This window comes from Montipora capricornis, chromosome 7 (genome assembly GCF_036669925.1).
Source record: "Montipora capricornis isolate CH-2021 chromosome 7, ASM3666992v2, whole genome shotgun sequence".
Classification (NCBI taxonomy): domain Eukaryota; kingdom Metazoa; phylum Cnidaria; class Anthozoa; order Scleractinia; family Acroporidae; genus Montipora; species Montipora capricornis.
Genome location: NC_090889.1, coordinates 35,652,473 through 35,677,301, shown reverse-complemented (window position 1 = coordinate 35,677,301; position 24,829 = coordinate 35,652,473). Strand labels below are relative to the sequence as shown.

General features: G+C 41.2%; 1 protein-coding gene and 1 long non-coding RNA gene across 3 annotated transcripts in view; both read right to left on the bottom strand.

The window, feature by feature from the left end:
• The window catches only part of LOC138057061 (uncharacterized), a 366,889-nt gene that overhangs the window by 70,494 nt on the left and 271,566 nt on the right, over window positions 1-24,829 (bottom strand). The window lies entirely within an intron of this gene.
• LOC138057058 (uncharacterized) overlaps window positions 127-24,829 on the bottom strand; it is a 31,300-nt gene continuing 6,597 nt past the window's right edge. Inside the window, exons 1-3 of one of the 2 annotated variants that reach the window (XM_068903069.1) lie at window positions 10,140-10,269; window positions 2,563-3,384; window positions 127-1,777 (exon numbers count right to left, since the gene is read on the bottom strand). In XM_068903069.1, coding sequence (XP_068759170.1) covers window positions 2,583-3,353 — 771 coding nt within the window. In that variant the 5' untranslated portion in view covers window positions 3,354-3,384; window positions 10,140-10,269 and the 3' untranslated portion in view covers window positions 127-1,777; window positions 2,563-2,582. Of the gene's footprint in view, window positions 1,778-2,562; window positions 3,385-10,139; window positions 10,270-24,829 lie in introns of those variants that run through there. The other variant, XM_068903068.1, reaches the window with a different exon arrangement.

The window sequence follows — 24,829 nt, the reverse complement described above, 5'->3', positions numbered from 1 at the left end:
GAAAAAGGATAAACTCCAAGACTGGCAATTAAACTCCTCTTATCGTTTTCAATCTTATCGTGAAAACAAAAACAACATCTCAAAATGCTTTAAAGCATCAATTTATTTGCTGGCTACTATGGCTTTTTACACACTTGCAGCACGCGCAATTTGTGCCTTGCTGTCGGAAAATGACTGTTTAAAATTACCCGCTTCTAAAAAAGAAGCATAACTCAATTAAGAATAGTTTCGTCCCATAGCTGACTACAGTTAAGCTAGCAAAGATATGTTGATTATTATAAGGCCTTTAAACTCGAATATTTACGCCTTTTTTTCAAAAGAAAATAGAAGGTTTGGAGCACATGACGAGGAACATGCAGCTTCCATTCATGGCCTATGTCACGGCGTCAGTACAAAGAAAAAGCTAGTTTTTGACGGCTCTTTACTAGTTACAATGTCATTTTCCGCAAAAAAGTTGTGTTTCAGTCCGCATGACTGGGCATTCCGAGTCCCCAAGGGTAACTGTAAATATGCAAGACTTACGATTGGTTTACAAGATTCCTACAAGGAAAATTGATCTTCAAGTAACTCGGTCTATTAAAACGCCTTTACACATATTTATATAACTTAGATATTCCTGGTCTTAGGCTCCAGGTGGGAGAATATAAATTAGCAATCTCTCAAGCCATCACCTATTTATGCTTGCATGCCCTCATTTTAATGAACAAAACAAAAGACCAAACCTCCTGAGTATTATCACATGATCTGTATTGGGAAAACAAAATGTACAAGCCGAAAAGGTCTATTGACCTCTTTGGCTTGTACGTTTTGTTTTCCCATTTCAGACCACGTGATGTTCTCAAGGGAATAATCCATTTGTTTTTTCGTAAGTCACGCATACATATGCACGTGCATAAGACGACTATGAAAGAAACTGTTCCCTAGAGTAACATCACGTTGTCTGAAATGGGAAAACAGAACGTACAAGCTAAATAGCTTAATAATTGTTTTTCTATATCTTCATAAGATGTATCTTATGCACCTTAAGCAAAATGTGCGCAAATAAGGAAAACATTTTAGTAAAGAACGCTTAGAAGAGCGCTGTGACGTCAATCAGACGCACTAATTGCATTGAGAAAATTTAGAGCAAACCCCCCAATCTAAACTTAAGGGTTATTGAATCCGAATCGATTCCTGACCGATGCAGTGTTTCTTTTTGGTTTTTAACTGTTGCCAACTGTTTTGGTATTACTTGAATGTATCTTTTGCACCTTGACTTTCCAAAATGTGAGCAAATGAGGCAACCACTTTAGCAATACAAGCGTCTAGAAGCTACTGTGACGTCAATGAGGCCCAATTGAATGTATTCAGTCTTGGCAAGTTCTGGACAGCCACACATTCTACATATTGCGCTGATGCCATCTTTAATGATATTGCTATGGTACAACCTTGTTGCCAGGCTTTGATCCTGTGCGGCAATAATCAGCCCCACAGTTTCTGTTTTTAAGGGATGATAGCCCTCTTTTACCAAAAATACACATACAGACATAAGAATAAAATGTCTCCAATCGCACCAATCACTAGCTGTTTACAGCCTGCCCAGTACAGCCAATGACATCAGGGCTTAACCGACAGTCGACCAATAACATTACAACTTCATTGACCACTCACACAACGACCAGATTATTTATATTATATTACTGAGAAATGTCCCTTGCCAAAAATCAGTGCGTTCACTGCACACAAACAATTTGTGCATATGACGTATCAAGGCACTATGACGTCTTTCAAGATGGCCCTGAAAAAGAAGACGAGCAAAAAATGAAAACTTCCTGAAACATCCCTATGCACAGGATACCCAGAATTAGAAATTTCTTTCTCCTAATGTCGAACGCAATTATTAATTAATCAAAATAATGAGTTACTATTATTCTTATCATTATCATTATCATTATCATTATTTGTTTTTGTTTATTGGGAATAGTTTTTCAGATTTGTGATTTCTTTACATACCTATAGATATATTTGCTATTCATAAATTATTATCCTCAATATGTTTTACTTCTAAGAGCCTTTTTTTCTTTTAATTTTAAACGGTCATATCAATTTTTGGCTAATTTTGTGAAAATTATAGTCTTCTCAGGAGCCCATCACCGGGACCGTGCAACTTAATTATACTTGTGCAACGGCGTTTTCACAAGTAAGGTTATTTTTAGATTGAATTTCCCGCTAATGAGACTCCCACAGGAGCCCGATGACCAATTACAAGAAATTAAGCTGACGTCGTAGGGTCACTGAACCGTAACTGACTTTGTTTTTTGACCTAATTCGCGGGAAGGGCTAGTCTAAAAATAAACCTACTTGTGAAAACACCGTTTCACAGACGCTGTATGGAAGTTGCACGCTCCAGGATGGGCTCCTGGTCTTCTTTTTATTGCTACTTTGGTCACCAAACACACCCTGTAATCTATTATAGTTTATTTGTGTCTTTGCGTGAAAATAAAATAATAATAATCAATATTCTTCTTCTTCTACTATTATTATTATTATTATTATTATTAGCCATTGAGATGTGCCACTTGCCTCGTTAGTTGTTGATTCCATCAGTTTATCTCCTCGGTACTGCAGCAATGCTCTGTGGGCTTTTTCGCGTTACCCATAGAAGACACTAAATTGGCTTCGCCTGGCTGGAAATCTGGAGGTAGAATTGGCACCTGTGCTGCTGCATATCCGTCACCTTGTTCCTGCACAGGCGAGCTGTCTCCACTAGCGTTATCGACGTAGTTCCTATATCTTGCGTGCCAGGCACTTTCTGCTCTGTGGATGTTTAATCCATTGGCTCGAGCTCCTTCAGCAAGAGGTTCCTCTTCGTGGTTTCCGGGTAATCCGTTGATCTGTTGGGCACCTTCACCGAAGTACACCACTATGTGTACATTTTCCGATACTACGTGGCCATGAGGGCTCACCTGTTGTGCGCAAATCCGCATAATAGGATAGTCCCTTCCGCTGGCTTGCTCAACTGTCATGTCAGCCCTGCGCAAGGTGCTCGTTGCTCCGCCTCTCTCAGGAGAGCTACTTTGCCAAAGCCCGTTGTTTGATCCACCAATCGCCACACTGGGTTGATTCGATTGGCTCGACCTTGTAGTCTGCACAGCACTTCCCACAACAGCGTCGCTCAGGCCGTTTGCTTGGTCGGCTCCTGCCACCATGAGATGGCTCTGTTCAGTCGCCTGCCCAGCACCTCCGTCACCATAGTAAATTGAATTCGCGACAGCATTTGCTTTAGTTTGGTCCAAACTGTTGGTCTGATTAGTAGCTGTCTCGGCAGGGATGATCGGTACAATAGAGTGTCCACCATTCCCTCCCTCGGTCATTGTGAAACTATTCGCAAGATCAGAGCGTCGACTGTGAAATAAAAAAAGAACCTTTTAGACCTTTTAGATTGAAGTAAGACTCGCTGTGGTAAGAAAAGTTATTGATTATGTAAAAACAGCGATTGAGTTGTGTAAAGCCAAAAACCATCTCTCGCAACTGTCATTATATCAGACTTACTTTTTTTCAAGTCATATATTTTCTTTTATTTAGACTCGTCCAACACACACACCCACACACACAAAGAAAACTATTACTGTGCCAAAAGAAAGATACGGACAGAGAGAAAGGCAGTCCGCACCTCTCGTAAAATGCTCTGTGATTGGTTAATGCGTGTTGCGTGGTTGCATGGTTGTAAAGGTTGCAAGGATATGATTGGCTTATACCGAGTTTCGTCATTGACAGGGAGGCCGCAATAGCAAAAGCACATGGTCACCAGCGAATTTAAGAAATGGATACTACCAAGATCTTCAGAGTGCAATGCTGTTACATGCTGTCACTTACAGCTTAAGTGTTTAGCCAAAAAACAAATGGAGAAGTAACGTTTATGGCTTCAAATCAGAATTCCGCTAGATATATTATAAGGTAGCATAGACAGCTGTTGTGTGCTCCACCTGCCATAATCTTTTATTATTATTATTATTATTATTATTATTATTATTATTATTATTATTATTGTTATTATTATTATTATTATTGTCGTTGTTGTTGTTGTTCTTGTTCTTGTTATTATTCTTATTATTATTATTATTATCTCCTTACTTATTTTTATTAAGTTTAAATGATATGTTTTAAACTGTTGACTTAATTTTACTGTATTTCTTCATGCCGTGAAAGTGTCCCTAATAAGCGGTCATTCCAAAGTTAATACTTATTTATTTTGTTCTGACTAAAAGCAATCATGACACCAATTCAGCACAAGACAGAGCAGTTTCATTGATAGTTAACGCAAATACCGATTGTCACGCATACGCCTTACCAAAGCACTTTCTAAATTTAGCCCGTATCGTTTGTAGACTAAAAACAAAATAATTACTGAAGTCTGGTCGTACGGCTGAGAGGATATGTATATTTTTGTTTTACTAATATTTCGTCAGGCAATACTTGTTGATATGGTTCGTGCATGCCGCCGTAAAAAAACCTCAATGGGTGGTGGCTAGTGGTCATGAATACTGGCCACAAAAATGCGAAACCGCACCGGAAAGAAAACTCTTAGTCAACAATGTAATGTCACAGTATTTTAACCGGAAGTTTACTGGAGTAAATGTTTGTAAACTCTCCTGTTCTGATCAAGGGGACATTTTCATCATGCGTTCCGTAAAGAGCCTTGATGATCGTTGCACTGTTAATTTTTCACTTTTACAGCTTTACCATCAGCAGTTTGTCATATTCATGTATTGTACCCTGTTGCACCGGAAAAATGGGCAAACCATTGTCTAAGAGTTTTAACTACAGCGATACCAGAGAATTCATTTTGTCTGGAGTTACCAGTGACAACAAATCCATCTAACCACATATGAAATATTTTTGGGCATCGTTTACTATGACAACAATCTCGACTTTGAGATCCCTTACCGCGGGAAAAATTGCCGTGGCATCGATTGGCATCGGCCAATCGATGACCAATCGATAATCACACAAAAGTAGTGGCGTTCTTATTGGCAATCGATAAAAATCGATGATACTAAATTGATCCATTCTCATCAATTATCGATGACATTAATAATCGATGACAATCGATAATCACAAAAACTTGCGAGATCGATTGTTCATGGATTATCAATATCAATCGATGAATTGATATCGATTGCCCTCGATTGTCATCGATCATCGATTCCATCGATTGTTCAGGCCCTGATCTTTATGATCGAACCATCGAGCCGCGTTTTCATGTTGCCAAAGCAACCGTCAGAATTTGAGGCAGTTCACTAGGTGGTAGAAGCCCTTATGTACACTATGGGATACGCGAGATTTCATTCTGCCATTTCTGTCGCGTTTAACTAATTTTATTATAATTATAGCAAAATCGTGAAAACATCAAGCAATCAGAGAGACAAGAGAGCAAACTATCAGAGGGAGATAGACGAGGGAACGAATTCTGTTATCGGAAACAGCGTGTTCGTGATTTCTTCAAATAGCAAAGTACCCTGTCTCTAACGTGATGTAACTCCTTACCGATTCGCAAGAATATAAACAACAGCATAGAGAAAGTTTGCTCGATGCAATAGAGCCGTTTTTTAAAGAATGATAATTAGTTGACACTTTCAATAGGCCATTTCCGAGTCCATGTCTGCCTCCACTTCAATGCGGGTCTAAGTGCGAAGTTTTTGTTATGAAAATTAGGTTTCATTCATATGTAAAGTAGAACTAATTACCATCACAAAAACTTCGCACTTAGACTCGCTTGGAGGCAGACATGAACTCCGAAATGTTTGAAAACTTCTCTGGTTGAACCCTGTGGACACTACATTTTTCCCATCGATGCACAAAGTAACAGGCGAAAGCTAGTCAACCGTACACTCTACGTGGACTAATGCGTTTCCGTCAAAAAGAAATGACTACAATTTTTGTCGAAATTTTCAAAAATCAACGGCCAAACAAAAGTCAGTGAATAGCGATATCTAGCGTGGCACGTCACCAGTTTTTATTACTGTGCGAACCAGAGCATTGCCGTTTCAAACTGAAATTTGACATCATTCTGCTAAAATTCACACGACCAACCACCTAATCAGTGTCAATTATTCTAAACCGGCATTGTTTGAAAATCCACCAAATTTATCCATACCCAACCAGTCAATATAGTAAGACGAGTAAATGCACCCGATATATGTCACAGTGTTCCCCTAAATCTACTGCTCAAGTAAACAAAAAATGTTGCGAAAGTGTTCACTGGATTGTTGCAAATACATAGTTGATACTTGGACTTAACGGGGCACTTCGAGACACTTATTACGCTCATCTAATCAAGTGCAAACCTGGCCGCGAAAATACGAGGAAGCTAGAATTCACCTGCGTTATATGATTTTTTTGTGGAATATTCTGACAGGTTAGCGTAAATCTTGTTTCACGGGCTTGCTCACAACGGCTAGTTGCTTATCTAACTACGATGATATTTCTATATTTCATTGCTCTTTTCAAGAAATACGAACCTTCAGAATCATGTTAGTGGTAAAGGCACATTTTAAAAATGGGATCCACAGAAGTTGAAACTTCTTTATCCTACCTTGAAAAAGTGTCTATACCCCTTTCTACGGATAAATCTGAAAGTGCTCTAATATTTTACAAATCGGTTCAATGTCTTGATTGTCGTTGTTTAGGGATTCTGTCCGCTTGTCCCTTTCACATCACTTTCTTGAGTGATACTTACTTTTTTTTTTTGTTACTTTTTTGAGTAACAGGAAGTGACGTCACTCGGTTGTTTGTTTTGTTACCGAATTGCCAGTCCCATGGATGGAAAGTGTTAACTAATTATCATTCTTTAGCCACCCGAGCCCAAAACTTTCAGCCTGATCACTTTCTTTAGTAATGTGTCACGGTCGGTTGTTTCTTTCGTTACCGAATCGTAAGAATGTAAATAATACCATAGAGAAAGTTTGCTCGATCCAACAGAGCCGTTTTGCAAAGTATGTTATTATATGGCTTTGTCTCACGAGGACTGGGAACTACAAAACTCACAAATTTGATTTGCTAAAATCGATATTGACTGCGGTCTAGATTTTCCCATCTAGACCGGCATCTAGACCGGTAGTGTTTTGCGGTGAAAAGATGCAAACTAAAATGCAAAAATATTGAGTATTTTCTTCAACCAATATTTATTTATGGAAGTGGCAAACAGCATGATGACAAAAGAGAGGATGACGAGCAAACTTTGACAGAATTAAGTTCAGCTCATCGCCACTCATCGCCGTTCGCAAGCAAAATGTCAGTTAGTACAAAACCAATTACATTAAACGAATTAAATTGTTCTTGTTTGGCCATATAATAAACATCTTATTAACCGAGCTAGGTCGGTCTGTATGGGAGAATCTTGAACTCGGTCGCTGGTACAGACCTCACTGCGTTCGCCTGTACTGGCGACCTCGGTCAAGATTCTCCCATACAGACCTCCCGCTCGGTTAATAAGAGCTAAATAATTAGTTGATACTTTCAATTGAATGGCGAGCTTGTGCAAGTTGAAAACTTCTCATATGACTGGTTGAATCCCTTGGACACTACACATTTTTATGGCGAAACCAGTCAACCCAAACCTGTCACGTGAATTAACTGATGCGTATTCCGTCAAAACACAATTTCGTCGAGATTCATAAAAGTCAACAACCGAGCAAAAGTCAGTGAATAGCGATATTTCACGTGTCCCGTCACCCGTGTTTATTACTGTACCAACCAGAGAATTGAAATTTGACATCCTAAAATTCACATAACCACAGTAGCTAAATTATTAGTGTTAATTATTCAAAATTTGCACCTAATTAGATGCATGGGTATTTTGATACGCGCCGCGAAATCAGACGAAATCAGGGGGTTCATCAATCAAATATTTGCATAGCCGGCCACTATAGATTTCTTTAAAAAATGGAGTAAATGCACCCGATATATGTCACAGTGTCCCCCTAAATCTACTGCTCAAGTAAACAAAAAATGTTGCAAAAGTGTTCACTGGATTGTTGCAAATACATAGTTCATACTTGGACTTAACGGGGCACTTCGAGACACTTATTACGCTCATCTAATCAAGTGCAAACCTGGCCGCGAAAATACGAGGAAGCTAGAATTCACCTGCGTTATATGATTTTTTGTGGAATATTCTGACAGGTTAGCGTAAATCTTGTTTCACGGGCTTGCTCACAACGGCTAGTTGCTTATCTAACTACGATGATATTTCTATATTTCATTGCTCTATTCAAGAAATACGAACCTTCAGAATCATGTTAGTGGTAAAGGCACATTTTAAAAATGGGATCCACAGAAGTTGAAACGTGTATCATGAGAATTAAAAGTTATCCTACCTTGAAAGACTGGCCATATTCCTTTCTATAGATAAATCTGAAAGTGCTCTAATATTTTACAAATCGGTTCAATGTCTTGATTGTCGTTGTTTAGGGATTCTGTCCGCTTGTCCCTTTCACATCACTTTTTTGAGTGATACTTACTTTTTTTTTTGTTACTTTTTTGAGTAACAGGAAGTGACGTCACTCGGTTGTTTGTTTTGTTACCGAATTGCCAGTCCCATGGATGGAAAGTGTTAACTAATTATCATTCTTTAGCCACCCGAGCCCAAAACTTTCAGCCTGATCACTTTCTTTAGTAATGTGTCACGGTCGGTTGTTTCTTTCGTTACCGAATCGTAAGAATGTAAATAATACCATAGAGAAAGTTTGCTCGATCCAACAGAGCCGTTTTGCAAAGTATGTTATTATATGGCTTTGTCTCACGAGGACTGGGAACTACAAAACTCACAAATTTGATTTGCTAAAATCGATATTGACTGCGGTCTAGATTTTCCCATCTAGACCGGCATCTAGACCGGTAGTGTTTTGCGGTGAAAAGATGCAAACTAAAATGCAAAAATATTGAGTATTTTCTTCAACCAATATTTATTTATGGAAGTGGCAAACAGCATGATGACAAAAGAGAGGATGACGAGCAAACTTTGACAGAATTAAGTTCAGCTCATCGCCACTCATCGCCGTTCGCAAGCAAAATGTCAGTTAGTACAAAACCAATTACATTAAACGAATTAAATTGTTCTTGTTTGGCCATATAATAAACATCTTATTAACCGAGCTAGGTCGGTCTGTATGGGAGAATCTTGAACTCGGTCGCTGGTACAGACCTCACTGCGTTCGCCTGTACTGGCGACCTCGGTCAAGATTCACCCATACAGACCTCCCGCTCGGTTAATAAGAGCTAAATAATTAGTTGATACTTTCAATTGAATGGCGAGCTTGTGCAAGTTGAAAACTTCTCATATGACTGGTTGAATCCCTTGGACACTACACATTTTTATGGCGAAACCAGTCAACCCAAACCTGTCACGTGAATTAACTGATGCGTATTCCGTCAAAACACAATTTCGTCGAGATTCATAAAAGTCAACAACCGAGCAAAAGTCAGTGAATAGCGATATTTCACGTGTCCCGTCACCCGTGTTTATTACTGTACCAACCAGAGAATTGAAATTTGACATCCTAAAATTCACATAACCACAGTAGCTAAATTATTAGTGTTAATTATTCAAAATTTGCACCTAATTAGATGCATGGGTATTTTGATACGCGCCGCGAAATCAGACGAAATCAGGGGGTTCATCAATCAAATATTTGCATAGCCGGCCACTATAGATTTCTTTAAAAAATGGAGTAAATGCACCCGATATATGTCACAGTGTCCCCCTAAATCTACTGCTCAAGTAAACAAAAAATGTTGCGAAAGTGTTCACTGGATTGTTGCAAATACATAGTTGATACTTGGACTTAACGGGGCACTTCGAGACACTTATTACGCTCATCTAATCAAGTGCAAACCTGGCCGCGAAAATACGAGGAAGCTAGAATTCACCTGCGTGATATGATTTTCTGTGGAATATTCTGACAGGTTAGCGTAAATCTTGTTTCACGGGCTTGCTCACAACGGCTAGTTGCTTATCTAACTACGATGATATTTCTATATTTCATTGCTCTATTCAAGAAATACGAACCTTCAGAATCATGTTAGTGGTAAAGGCACATTTTAAAAATGGGATCCACAGAAGTTGAAACGTGTATCATGAGAATTAAAAGTTATCCTACCTTCAAAGACTGGCCATATTCCTTTCTATAGATAAATCTGAAAGTGCTCTAATATTTTACAAATCGGTTCAATGTCTTGATTGTCGTTGTTTAGGGATTCTGTCCGCTTGTCCATTTCACATCACTTTTTTGAGTGATACTTACTTTTTTTTTGTTACTTTTTTGAGTAACAGGAAGTGACGTCACTCGGTTGTTTGTTTTGTTACCGAATTGCCAGTCCCATGAATGGAAAGTGTTAACTAATTATCATTCTTTAGCCACCCGAGCCCAAAACTTTCAGCCTGATCACTTTCTTTAGTAATGTGTCACGGTCGGTTGTTTTTTCGTTCGCTACCGAATCGTAAGAATGTAAATAATACCATAGAGAAAGTCTTCTCGATCCAACAGAGCCGTTTTGCAAAGTATGTTATTATATGGCTTTGTCTAACGAGGACTGGGAACTACAAAACTCACAAATTTGATTTGCTAAAATCGATATTGACTGCGGTCTAGATTTTCCCATCTAGACCGGCATCTAGACCGATAGTGTTTTGCGGTGAAAAGATGCAAACTAAAATGCAAAAATATTGAGTATTTTCTTCAACCAATATTTATTTATGGAAGTGGCAAACAGCATGATGACAAAAGAGAGGATGACGAGCAAACTTTGACAGAATTAAGTTCAGGTCATCGCCACTCATCGCCGTTCGCAAGCAAAATGTCAGTTAGTACAAAACCAGTTACATTAAACGAATTAAATTGTTCTTGTTTGGCCATATAATAAACATCTTATTAACCGAGCTAGGTCGGTCTGTATGGGAGAATCTTGAACTCGTTCGCTGGTACAGACCTCACTGCGTTCGGTCTGTACTGGCCACCTCGATCAAGATTCTCCCATACAGACCTCCCACTCGGTTAATAAGAATTAAATAATTAGTTGATACTTTTAATTGAATGGCGAGCTTGTGCAAGTTGAAAACTTCTCATATGACTGGTTGAATCCCTTGGACACTACACATTTTTATGGCGAAACCAGTCAACCCAAACCTGTCACGTGAATTAACTGATGCGTATTCCGTCAAAACACAATTTCGTCGAGATTCTCAAAAGTCAACAGCCGAGCAAAAGTCAGTGAATAATAGCGATATTTCGCGTGTCCCGTCATCCGTGTTTATTACTGTACCAGCCATAGAATTGAAATTTGACATCCTAAAATTCACATAACCACAGTAGCTAAATTATTAGTGTTAGTTATTCAAAATTTGCACCTAATTAGATGCATGGGTATTTTGATACGCGCCGCGAAATCAGACGAAATGTGGTGGATCATCAACCAAATATTTGCATAGCCGGCCACTATAGATTTCTTTAAAAAATGGAGTAAATTCATCCGATATATGTCACAGTGTGCCCCTAAATCTACTGCTCAAGTAAACAAAAAGTGTTGCGAAAGTTAATGTTCACTGGATTGTTGTAGACATAGTTGACGCCCGGACTTAACGGGACACTTCCTTATCAATAACAGCTGAAACAGGAGGAAAATCATACCACCTAGAATTAATCTGCGTTTTTTTTTTTGTGTTGAATTCTGATTGGTTAGCGTAAATCTTGTTTCGTGATTTCGCTCACAACGGCTATTTGCATATCTAACTATAATCTTATTTCTAGCTTTTTAGAAATACAAGTTTATACATCCTTTTAATAAGTCTAGTATATGCCGTTTTCCACTAATGACGTCGAATTCGTGCTTTCAAATTTTATTCAGAAATGTATAAAGGTCTAAAACTTTTCGATTTCTTTTGTTGTTTTTGTACATTTCTGAATAAAATTTGAAAGCACGAGTTCGACGTCATTAGCGGAAAACTGCATATATTAGACTTATTAAAAGGGTGTATACTTTGGTGTAAAAACTTGTGAAACTTTTTGTTTTGTTAGCTCGTGGTAGGGTTAGGTTATTGTTTGATGTTTTTTTGCTCTTTTGTTTTCCTTTGTGTTACGTTATCTGTGAGTTTCACAGGTTTTTACACCGGGGATGAGCCAGAAATGCGGACCTTCAGAATATTTTTAGTAGTAAGGACAGATTTTAAAAACGGGATCCACAGAAGTTGAAACGTGCATCATGAGAATTAAAAAGTTATCCTACCTTGAGAAACTGGCCATACCCTTTCTACGCATAAATCTGCAAGTGCTCTAATTTATAAATCGGTTCAATGTCTTCCTTGATATATTATTGTTTGCAGTCCCCTCGTGAAAGATTCGTCTTCGTCGCTTCGTCGCGGAAGTGACGTCAGTCGGTTTAAGGGTAGAAAAATGATCCGTTTTTGAGATATTTTCTGTGGCCTAACTATTTCCAGAAATTTCTGCTCTTTCTTTCGGTTTCAATGCTATAAAATCTCAATAAATGTCTCTCAAATCGGCGAACTTCAAATTGCTACAGAAAAAAAAAACATATCTTGCCCAAAGGTTTCCAAAATTTACGTGCCCTGTCTGTATATAAGACATAATGTACAAATTATCTTCGGGTTTTTTTGGCGGTATTTCAGGTCAATATGATTCCAACACGCAAACAGTGCCACGCACACGAGCGTTAATGCGGCGCCACGCCATGGCCAATGTTGTTACGCACATCGGCTCACACATACAGTACAATACAAAATGTCTTTTGATCAAACTACCAAAAAGGACATCCAAATCGCGAAAATATTGGCATGAAAAAAATTGAATCTATTCAGTCGTTGAAAATCTCAATATATGCTCGACATGTCTACACAAATGCTAACCTTTTTAACTCGGACACTCACCAATACGATGATCTTGCACAAGCAGGGCCTCTTTTTTAACAGATATATCGTGAGTGTGTGCTTGCTAATTCACAGCGATCTTGACTGGAAAAATTTGCGAGATCTGATAACAAATTAAAATGTTACACGCAGTACTCGGAAACCTCGACGGCCCGTTTGGTTTGCTGTTTTCGTGTAAGGCGTAATTAAGTTTATCGACAGCGAACTCCTTCAGTCTGTCATTTCACCGTTCTAACTTACAGACTTGGTCGCCACTTTGGGGTCTATAACGTTATGACGTCATTTGTGCAAAAGGCCAAGGATTCCGCCATGAGATCAAGTTATTTGTGCAGTATTGTTTGCATGTGTCAAAATCAAGGCCAACATTTTTTGTTATATTAAGTAGTAAACAAATAAAAGCTGCTGAAAAATAACTCTTAGGAATGAATTAAGCTGAGCATGTGGTTCTGCGTTCTGTAGTGAAACTTTCTTTACCCACGTTTTATTAGCCACGTTTTATTAGCTGAATATATTCCATTTTTGTCCTGGCTAAGTCCTCTATCTTATTTACGCGCGTGTGACATTGCGTTACATCATGACGCCTTAATGTATTTGGATCAGTTTTCAATCAAGTTTTTCAATTGCCACGTGCTTTCACTCGCTAGTGTTCTGTTTTAGTTTTCTGCTGTTTAATTAACCTTTCTTCGTGTATTTCTTCGCTTCTCCGGATCAGAGGAATATTTGTAAGTTTATTTTATGTTGTGTTTTTCAATCAGTGCATCAGTCTCTTAGAAATATTGTGATTTATTTCCTTTCAGTCGAATCATTGTTTCTTTATTGTCATTGTCATTGCTTATCTTTAAATATTGACTTCGAATGCGTTCGGATTACCTCTTGATCACTTCAATTGTAGTAAGCATTAAATGGAACCTTTTTTAATTGTCTACGATTTGGTGCTTACATTAGTTCGAAAATAAGGAATATGGCTGAAGCTTCAAGCGAAGAGTCAACTCGTTCAACTCGCGACAGGCGACCTAATGTTACCCTCGACAACGATGGAATTAAGCGTGAGAAGTCCCTTCAGTGTCGCAAAACAAGGAGTGCAGCAAAAGCACGCATCACCAGAAAAATCAAGGAACTGACAGAAAGCTTTACCGTGAAAACGTTGCCGATGTTCGTAAATGGGCCCAGGAATTCGAAGAAATCGCCACGAATTTCCGAGACGCCCACAACGCATACCACGCCACCCTCGAGGATGATTTCAAAATTCAAGACTCGCAGGAGTATTTCGAGTGCGAGAATCAACGGATCGTCAACTTTCAACGGACACTCGAAGAGTGGTTCTCAAGAGCGGAAAGTGAAATAAACCCGAATGACTCGGTCAGCAATACTTGGTCCAGATCCCGTACACGCACATCGCGTTCCAAATCTTCGCATACAAGTCTGCGCTCTTCGGAAGCCGGATCGTCGGCCGCCAGTCCTCGAACAATTGCAGCGGCAAAAAGAGCATCGTTTACCGCCGAGGCAGCCGCTCTGCGCCAGCAACAAAGTTTGCAGGAAGAAGAGTTGAGGCTAAAGCAGCAGCAAGAAGAGGCCAGATTGCGCCTCGAACAACGCAAACAACAACTCCAGCTCCAGACCAAAATTGCTAAGATAGAGGTTAAAGAGCACGTCTACGCTGTGGCCGAACAAGGAGACCATTACTTTCGACAGCCATTCCCTGCGCAGAAACAGGACCTCTCACCGTTCTCGCCTCCTAGTCAGCCACGCCCATCAGCGCTTCCTGCCTCAGACCAATTCTCAGAAAGCGCGCAGGCCACTCCGGGCCTCATCAAGGTTCCGCAATGGCCAAGGAGACCGGAAGAACTTCAACCAGATCCAGCAGTAATCAATCAACCTGGTAACAAGCTAAAGATCTTCTCACCTCAAGGAACTGCGTGGTCACGTGTAATCCCACTTAAACCCCAGCTCAATGACCACCGCGTGGATCATGAGGGTATTAAACAAGAGCGAAGTCCATCTCCGAGTACTTCAGACGTTGGGGAAAAATTCGTGCGAGATATGATCGACATCCAGCGACAACAACAACGGCACAACGAGCAGCTTATGAATATGCAGCAATACCGCGACCAACAGCTGCAACAGCTACTGGGACAGCATCAACAACTGTCCCTAACACTTACGTTACCTCATGCTGAGGTGCAGACATTCGATGGAGACCCGGTTAACTACTGCAATTTTATACGTTCCTTCGAAAACCTTATCGAAGCTAAGACGAAAAGCAGCAGCACAAAGCTGTACTACCTCGTGCAATACACGTCTGGTGACGTCCAAGAGCTCATGCGAAGCTGTTTATCAATGCAACCGGATGAAGGCTATAGAGAAGCGCGCAGACTTCTAAAGGAAAGATATGGCCAGAGCTACAAAATCGCCTCCGCCTACGTTACTAGAGTCACGAACGGACCACCGATTAAGCATGAAGACGGCCAAGCACTTCAGAAGTTTTCCATCCTTCTCACTAGCTGCAAGAACACCCTAAGAGAGGTGGGCTACCTCAACAAGATAGAGAATCCAGACAGCAAGCAGAAAGTTATAGAAAGGCTTCCCTTTCCGCTGAGGCAAAGATGGCGCGATGTTGCTGATGATATCACAAACAACAAGCACAGAGAAATTACGTTTGAGGACATCGCAACCTTCGTTGAGTCAAAGGCGAGAGCCTTAAACCACCCGGTATTCGGAACCATCAACACTGAACGCAGGAACCAAGGAAGGACTTCCAATGACCGCAGACCCCGACGCAGTGACAATTTTGCGACTCTGGGAGGCGAACCCGTCAGTGAGAACAATGAAAACCCGCGTGATATAACGAAGGCCACGCCTATATGCCATTTATGCAAGGAGGACCACTGGTTGACCCGCTGCCGCCAATTCAAGAAGCAGTCGGTGGACCAGAGACTAACGCTCGTTCGCAAACAAGGACTCTGCGAGAACTGCTTCCAACCTGGCCATAAAGTGCAATCCTGTCCGAAGAACAGCTATTGCAAAATTCCCACTTGCCGTACGAAACATTAGACCTTCCTCCATCCAAAATCGCCAGATCGCAACGTTGGGAACCTCCCCTCAAACGAAGGTCCAATTAACGAAGACGACAGAAGAGCGACTGGGAACAACAATGACAGGGCGCACAATGCTTACGTCAATGGCGACAGTCAATGTGCTTCAACTGGAGCCGGCGTACCAACGATTGGCCTTCCTATCGTACCTGTTAAAGTCAGGGCCAGAAGTGCAGACCCCCCAGTTTTAACTTACGCCTTCTTGGATAGTGGATCGAACACGACATTCTGCAGTCAGCAACTCATGGAAATGTTAACTGTCGATGGTGAACAGACTACCCTCTCATTGACAACCTTGGGGAAGCACGTTAGCGTGACGGAGTGCAAGGTGTTCAAGCTGGAAGTGTTCGACTTGAACGAACGGAACTTCGTTGAGCTCCCAACTGTCTTCTCGACCCCACAACTACCAGTCGGTAAGAACAGCATCCCGCAACAAGAGGACGTAAACAAGTATCGTTACCTCAAAGGCATTCAACTGCCCAAGATCGACGCCCCCATTGGTCTGCTTATCGGAAATGATGTGCCGAAGGCTTTAGAACCTAAACAAGTAATAGCAAGTAACGACAAAGGCCCGTACGCAGTAAAAACAATATTCGGGTGGACACTCAATGGTCCTCTTGACCGAAAGGGAAATTCCGGTTGTACAGCGAACTTCATCAAGGCAGACGAGGAACTCAGCCAACAGTTCACAAGGTTCTGCAATCAAGAGTTCAGCGATTCAGCGTACTACAAGGACGCAGCGCCGTCCAAAGAGGATTCGCACGCGATTAGCATCATGCAGCAGTCCGTCAAACTGAAGTCAGGTCATTACGAAGTAGCCTTACCTTGGAGGAACACTCCACCTAACCTGCTGAACTACCGACCATTAGCAGAACACCGTTTGAAGTTGTTACGGAGAAGGCTGCTTAAGGACGAAGAGCTTCATTCAAAGTATTCTGCGTTCGTCGACGACTTGCTAAAGAATGACTATGCTCGCAAGGTGCCAGGAGACCGGCTAGACCGTCCTGTTGGCGCAGTGTGGTACCTACCTCACCATCCCGTCCTTAATGCGAACAAGCCGGGCAAAGTCCGTGTCGTTTTCGACTGCGCAGCAAAATACCGGGGTACATCACTTAACGACCAACTTCTTCAGGGACCTGACCTTACAAGCAACCTGGTCGGCGTTCTGACACGCTTCCGACAGGAACCCGTTGCTCTTATGGCCGACGTAGAGTCAATGTTTCACCAAGTACGTGTCAGTCCTAACGATTGTGACACTCTTCGGTTCCTTTGGTGGCCAAACAATGACTTGAACAGTGAACCAGAAGAAAATCAGATGATGGTGCATCTCTTCGGCGCAAAATCATCACCAAGCTGTGCTAACTTCGGTCTCCGGCAAACCGCAGAAGACAATTGCCAAGAATTTAGCAAGGAAGCGGTTGACAGCGTCAAGGACAACTTCTACGTCGACGACTGCCTCAAGTCAGTCCCACCCGAAACCGAAGCCATTGGTCTGGTGAATGAGCTCCGCACACTACTCTCGAAGGTAGGGTTCCGCTTGACAAAATGGATCTCCAATTCTCGAAAGGTCATTGATTCTATACCACTGTCCGAAAGAGTAGGATCCGTGAAGGATCTTCTCCTCGATCAACTGCCAATTGAACGGGCCTTGGGAGTCAGATGGGATGTGGGGTCCGACACTTTTGGCTTCAAGGTAAATGCCTGCAACCAGACGAGGAATTCTATCTGTTGTCAGCTCCGTCTATGACCCGTTAGGGTTTGCAGCTCCATTTACCCTGCCAGCGAAGGCGCTGCTTCAAGACCTACGTCGCAAAAATCTTGGATGGGATGGCCCCATATCGGACGAGGACCTCACACGCTGGAGAAATTCGCTCGAAGAGCTTCCCAGGCTTTTTTAAGCCCATCAACTTTGGTGAAGTCGCCTCCAGTCAGCTACACCATTTCGCAGACGCTTCCCAGTTTGCATATGGTGCTGTAACCTATCTCCGCCTCACCAACAGTAAAGGTGACGTCCACTGCTCCTTCATTATTGACAAGTCGCGGTTATCCCCGCTAAAGCAATTGACGATCCCTCGCCTCGAGCTCTCAGCAGCCGTAGTGGCAACGCGATTGGACAGAATGGTCTCGAAGGAAATCAGTATACCAGTCGATCAATCTATCTTCTGGACAGATAGTACCTCTGTTTTGGGCTACATCGCCAATAAAGATAAGCGGTTTCACACTTTCATGGCAAATCGTGTCGCTGCCATACACGAAGTCACTTCACCTCCTCAATGGAGACACGTCGGCACTAAACAAAACCCTGCCGACGATGCCTCGCGTGGCCTCACAGCTGAAGCCTTGCTGAAGAACAAACGTTGGATACGAGGACCTGAATTCCTTTGGAAATCAGAAGATGCATGGCCAAGCCAACAGTGTTCGGTATCAATGGTTGCAGAGAACGACTCAGAGGTCAACAGAGAATCACAAGTGCTTTCAACCAAAGCTGAAGCAGGGTCGACCCTTGGTCAATTCTTCGGACGCTTTTCCCAATGGCACCGCTTAAAGAAGTTTGTGGCATGGATACTGCGTTACCGAGCTAAACTAAGAAGAGCTGTTGAACGCAGAAAGTCAGGACCCCTGCCCCTCAACAAGGCAGCAAGATTAGAGCCAATCACCGCAGAAGAAATGAACAAGTCTGAAAGAGAAATCCTGATACATGTTCAGAAGGAGAGTTTCATGGAAGAGATTGCCACTCTAAAGGTTGCGAGTGTGATAGTTGAAAGGGCAGGCACCACCAAAGCCAAGAAACCTCAAGTCAAGAAATCCAGTAGAATTTTCAGGCTCGACCCTCAGTAGATGGACGGTCTACTACGTGTAGGCGGACGGCTCGAGAAGGCACCCGTTAAGCTGGATGCAAAGCACCCAATAATTCTGCCGGCCTCACACCATGTTGTCCGTTTGATCATCAGGTTCTACCATCACGCTTCTGGACATTCTGGCACGGAACACGTACTCTCCATGATCAGAGAAAGATTCTGGATCGTGAAGGGAAGAGCTGCAGTGAAAAGGACCCTTAGTGACTGTTTCAGCTGCAGAAAGCGACAAGCGCCAGTTGGAGAGCAGAAGATGGCAAACCTGCCGCAAGACAGGGTCACTCCAAACAAGCCCCCATTTACCTATGTTGGCGTTGACTGTTTTGAGCCCTTTTGGGTTCGACGCCGAAGCAGCCAAGCCAAGAGATATGGTGTGATTTTCACTTGTTTGACCGTACGTGCGATCCAAATCGAGGTAGTTCACAGCTTGGACACAGATTCCTTTGTAAACTGCATGCGTCGTTTTATCGCTAGAAGGGGGCAGCCTGAACAGATCAGATCCGATAATGGCGGCAACTTTGTCCGGGGCGAAAAGGAGCTGCGAAATGCTGTTGATGGGTGGAATCAGGAAGTCATCGCGGAGTTCCTCTTGCATAGAAATGTGCAGTGGATCTTCAATCCCCCAGCAGGTTCTCACCATGGTGGCGTGTGGGAGCGCTGCATCCGCACCATTCGAAAGGTGATGAGTGCCCTCTTAAAGGAGCAGGTCCTCAACGACGAAGGGCTTGCCACTCTCATGTGCGAGGTGGAATCAATAGTCAATGGCAGGCCCCTGACGAAGGTGTCCGACGACCCAAAAGACCTCGAAGCCCTTACATCAAATCACCTTCTTCTGCTACGGTCTGGTACTACACTGCCGCCTGGCATTTTCAGAAGGGAAGACGTCCATACCCGTCGAAGATGGCGACAAGTTCAGTATTTATCAGACGTTTTCTGGCGCAGGTGGCTCAAAGAGTATCTCCCTAGTTTGCAAGAAAGACAGAAGTGGACAAGATCAACAGTTACCTTCGAGGTTGGAGAAGTCGTCCTTGTGATAGACGAGAACTCTCCAAGGAATTCGTGGCCCCTCGGTCGTATCCAGGAAGTGAAACCGAACAAGGGGGATGGATTAGTAAGGAGAGTAGCATTGAAGACCAAAACGTCAGTCTTGGAACGCCCATCAATAAGATCTTTCTGCTGGAGGCGCCTCGACTACACGAGCGTAGCTAAGTACTGTGGATCTTGACGATGTCCCTCGCGGAAAAGTTGGTCTCCGACGTCAAAGGGAACACTTTCCTCCTGATATACCTGATTATCTTCTGGTTTTGAACGAATTGACATTGATTGATTGGAATTTTTTTGATCTTAGTTGATTAAGAACAATTTCTCAAGTTTATTTTGTCGTTTGCATCATTCAACTTTGTATAAATGCTTAATTGTCGCATTTAGGGGCCGGTATGTTAGATTCAAACTTCCCTATCTGTTTATTTGTTTTTTCCGCACGTGATTGTTACTCTATCTTATTTACGCGCGTGTGACATTGCGTTACATCATGACGCCTTAATGTATTAGGATCAGTTTTCAATCAAGTTTTTCAATTGCCGCGTGCTTTCACTCGCTAGTGTTCTGTTTTAGTTTTCCGCTGTTTAATTAACCTTTCTTCGTGTATTTCTTCGCTTCTCCGGATCAGAGGAATATTTGTAAGTTTACTCTATGCTGTGTTTTTCAATCAGTGCATCAGTCTCTTAGAAATATTGTGATTTATTTCCTTTCAGTCGAATCATTGTTTCTTTATTGTCATTGTCATTGCTGATCTTTAAATATTGACTTCGAATGCGTTCGGATTACCTCTTGATCACTTCAATTGTAGTAAGCATTAAATGGAACCTTTTTTAATTGTCTACGATTTGGTGCTTACAACACCTAAGAAAAAGAACTCACAGAACTCATGCAGGCATCCCGTGACGCCAAAAGCGTGTCTAACTGACAGGAACCCAAAGCGGGTATAGAAAAAAAAAACGCGAAGAACTGTTAGAAAACACATCAGAAATTTGTCATTTTGAAATACCTATCAAACTACCAAAAAGGACATCTAATTCGTAAAAATATTGGCATGAAAAGAAAAGTGAATATATTCAGTCCTTGGAAATCTCAGTACCGGTGTTAGCTACAAATGTGAAATACATCTGAATATTTTCTCAACTACGGGAAATGCTAACCTTTCTTATCTCGGACACTCACCAATACAATGATCTTGCACAAGCACGGCCTTTATTTTAAACAGATATTTCGTGAGTGTGTGCATGCTGATTTAAAGCGATCTTGATTGGAAAAAATTGAGAGATCTGATATAGAAATTTAAATGTTGCACACAGTACTCGGTAACCTCAAAGGGCCGTTTGGTTTCCTGTTTGCGCGTAACGTCATTAACTTCATCGACAGCGAACTCCTTCAGTCCGTCTTATTGACCAAGTTTTGATTGGCTGTGCTGATAATGCAAAGTCATGCAATACTATACTTATTTATAACTAAATATTTTGAACAAGAGCTAATACAAAGTAGATTTGATTGCATTAGTGGTTTAACAAGTGATGCATGATATACTTTGTATAGATATTCTAGATTTATATATTTCGTAATTTTAAATCTTAATACCAATTTGTATTTTCTTCTGATCTATCTGTTAACTGATTTCAGGCATATTTACGTAGTGGCTATTATGTTACCTAGCCCTATTCCATCAATCTGTAAATTAACTTAGATATCATGCATCGCCTAGTTTTTTATTAAGAGTTAGTAAAGGGGGTCTCCTAGATAAGCCTAGAAAGGCTTCTGAGACTTCCTGCTCAATAATTATACTACAGTGATGAATGAAATATTGTAATAGGAAATGATCTTGGGCAAACAATAAAAAATAAAAATAACAAATAACAAATAAAAATAAATAAAAATTAAATTAAAAGATGGTCCATGGTTGCCTGTGGTTACGCTTGTTTGGTCATCACTTTTTTGATCTCTGACAACATAAGTGTTTCCAGAGTGGATACGCATCCTTATTTGTGCTAAAACAAATGTCGAAAATGTGCAAAGAGCGTATTTAAACCAATGGTTCTCGGGATCCTGACCCTGACAGATTCCCACAAAGCTATCGACGATTTTAGAGTAACGAGACTTACGACTGCTAAACATGATTGCTGTTTAGGAATCTGTTAGGGTCAGGGTCCCAAGAACCATTGGTTTAAATATGCTCTTTGCAATTTTCGACATTTGTCTTAGCACAAATAAGGAGAATATGTTAGCAGATCAGGAATTTTAACGCAGACGGCCACCGGAAGTGACCTGCTTTCCCTTCCAACTTGTCTTCACACAACCACATTTACATTGCTAAGTAGCTTTTCTCCGTTAGAGATGATTAGTATAAAAATCTGGGAGACCCAACTGCCCTGGCACGCAAAATATTCTCTTCCGGTTGAGGTCAGCGTCTCAAAAACACGCTCCCTAATGCCGTGGAAGGTGAAAGAATGTCAATGTTTCCCCGAGGCGCAGCAGAGGGAAACATTGAAATTCGAGGGAAACAAAATGAAATGTTTCCCGAGGGACCAGTCATTAAGTGATTTGTTATATAGCACAAAAAGAAAAACGTGCAACAGAAACAGCAAATGCGGTCGTCGGTCAACATTTGCGGGTAACAATGCACCTTCTGACGTCATAGATTTTGCACTGTTGCCCGCTTAGAGACTTTTGGTGGGAAATAGTTTTATCGTTAGATGTCATGTGACCTCCAAGTAACCAATGAGAGCGCGCGCTGTCGGAAGAAAAAAAAATCAGCTATATAACAATGTTATTTATTAAATTTGCTTTAAAACTGATATCAGCTTTTATATGCCAACGATGAAAAAGCGCGCGAAACGACAGAGATGAACTAAATCATGATATAAAGTAAACCCCACTACATCTAATCAAGCTAAGTTAAGGATATATTAAAACCATAAAGAGAAGTGGAAACATCAAATGCATTTGTGTACGGTATATGGATAACTAATTATGTGATGAAAATGTGAAATTCTAAAGTCTTTTCCAGCTTTTTCCGCTTGCTTTGTCCTACGCATCCTCGGAGACCCAGGGGCCAGTAAGTCGAGACGCGACGAGAATCGGGACTGGCGTAAAGTTATTAAGTTACGCCAGTACCGATTCTCGTCTCGTCTCGACTGACTGCCCCTGGGTCTCCGAGGATGTGTCCCACGCGTTTCACTGCGGCTGCTCCATTTACTCACTGAGGCAAGCTGAGGCATAGCAAAGGATTTTTCTTGACGTATTATAATGGAAACAAGACGCTCGATTAACGTTTACTCGGAATACCATGTTGCGTAGAAGTTGGGTGATACATTTTGCTCCAAGCAACCTGCAAGGATTGACTAGGCTAGAAAGAAGTAAATGCTTCTGCAGCCTTTTAAAGTCTGGATTGTTCATTCATAACAACGGATAACTTATCGTTGAACACCTCTTGGTGTTTACAAATACATTCAGTACATATGGGTGACACAATCGTAGACATTTAAAATACAAGTATAAGACATTCAATTACAAGTATGAGACATTAAGAGAGAGACATTATAAGGACGTTGAAGTTAACTTTTTATTTAAGTCATTTAATGATATGTAAAGAAGATTTTAGGCTTTTGGTTTTTAGTCATGGAATTATTTATGTAGAAGCTTTGTATTTATAGACATTTTAAGAGCATTTTAAACAACATAGCTTTTTAAATTAGTTTCGATAGTCTTAGATTTTATAATGGAAGTTTTTATTTTCTTTTTTAAGTTGATTGTTGGTAGTTGAGGTCCGTAGGCTACGTCTATTCGACCTATGGTTCCCTATTGTAAATAATTGCATTCAGAAGTGTCACGGTCTCTCTTAATTTCCTGCCCTAACAGGCTTTATGAAAAAAATAGTAACTGTTTGGATTCAAGCGAGAAAGCTGCTAGATTTAAGGGCCAGAATAATTTGAAAAATTAAACCGGAGAGTTTTCGCACAGTTAGTACACTCCTTAGCTCGACGATATTAGGCACGAATTTGAAATTAGGACTAATTAAAATAATAGAAATACTACCACAATTCGCGTGGTTTATTAGCTAAAGCTTACAGAGGGTAAACTAAAATCAAAGTAAAAGATCCTCTTTTTATTTTCTGGTGAAACCAGAGCTGATAATCACTGAACATATTTCTTCCAGTGTGTTTGTTTAAATCAAGTATTAATTTCTGCTCCTTTATGCAAGCAACACCCATTTAAATTTGAAACATGCTAGAGCCATATCTATTGCAGGAACGATTTCTTTTTTCTTTTTTTTTCTTTTTTTTTTTTTCCAATTTCCGTTTGTATTGCTTTTCTTTCCACAACTAAAGACCACTGCTCGGCTTTTCCTCCTTCTTCAAGGAAACTGTTTCGGTTTCCATTCGTGTCGTATTAACTACGCACCCATAATTCATTACAACATACTATAAACTCAAGCATGTCTCTTAGGCCTTGTTTATATGGTCTCGGGCACCCGAGACAACCTCCCCCCGAGTTACCCTGGGCGAGATATTTTTCCACTCATTTGTTTACAACATTCTATCAACCGTTTAAATGAGGTGGACGATACAACTCGGGAGGGCGAGACAACTCGGGGAGGCGAGTTGTCTCGCCTCGGCAGGTAGGGTAACCCTGGCAGGCGAGACAACTTTGTCGCATGTAAACAGTTTGGCTCGACTACCCGAGACGAGACAGCAAAGTCTTAAATGCGCACGCATAAAATAAAAGTCAAAGAAGCAACAATTTGGGGGCTTATACATGTTGCTAGCTTTTGCTTTCGAATGAAAAGGTTTTACCCGCCAAAATTCTCACCGCAGTCAAAGGAAACTCTCGATTCATAAACATCCTTTTATTTAAATTACATATTTCCGCTCCGTTGAGATTGTCAGTCTACTTTCTGAACGGGGAAATGC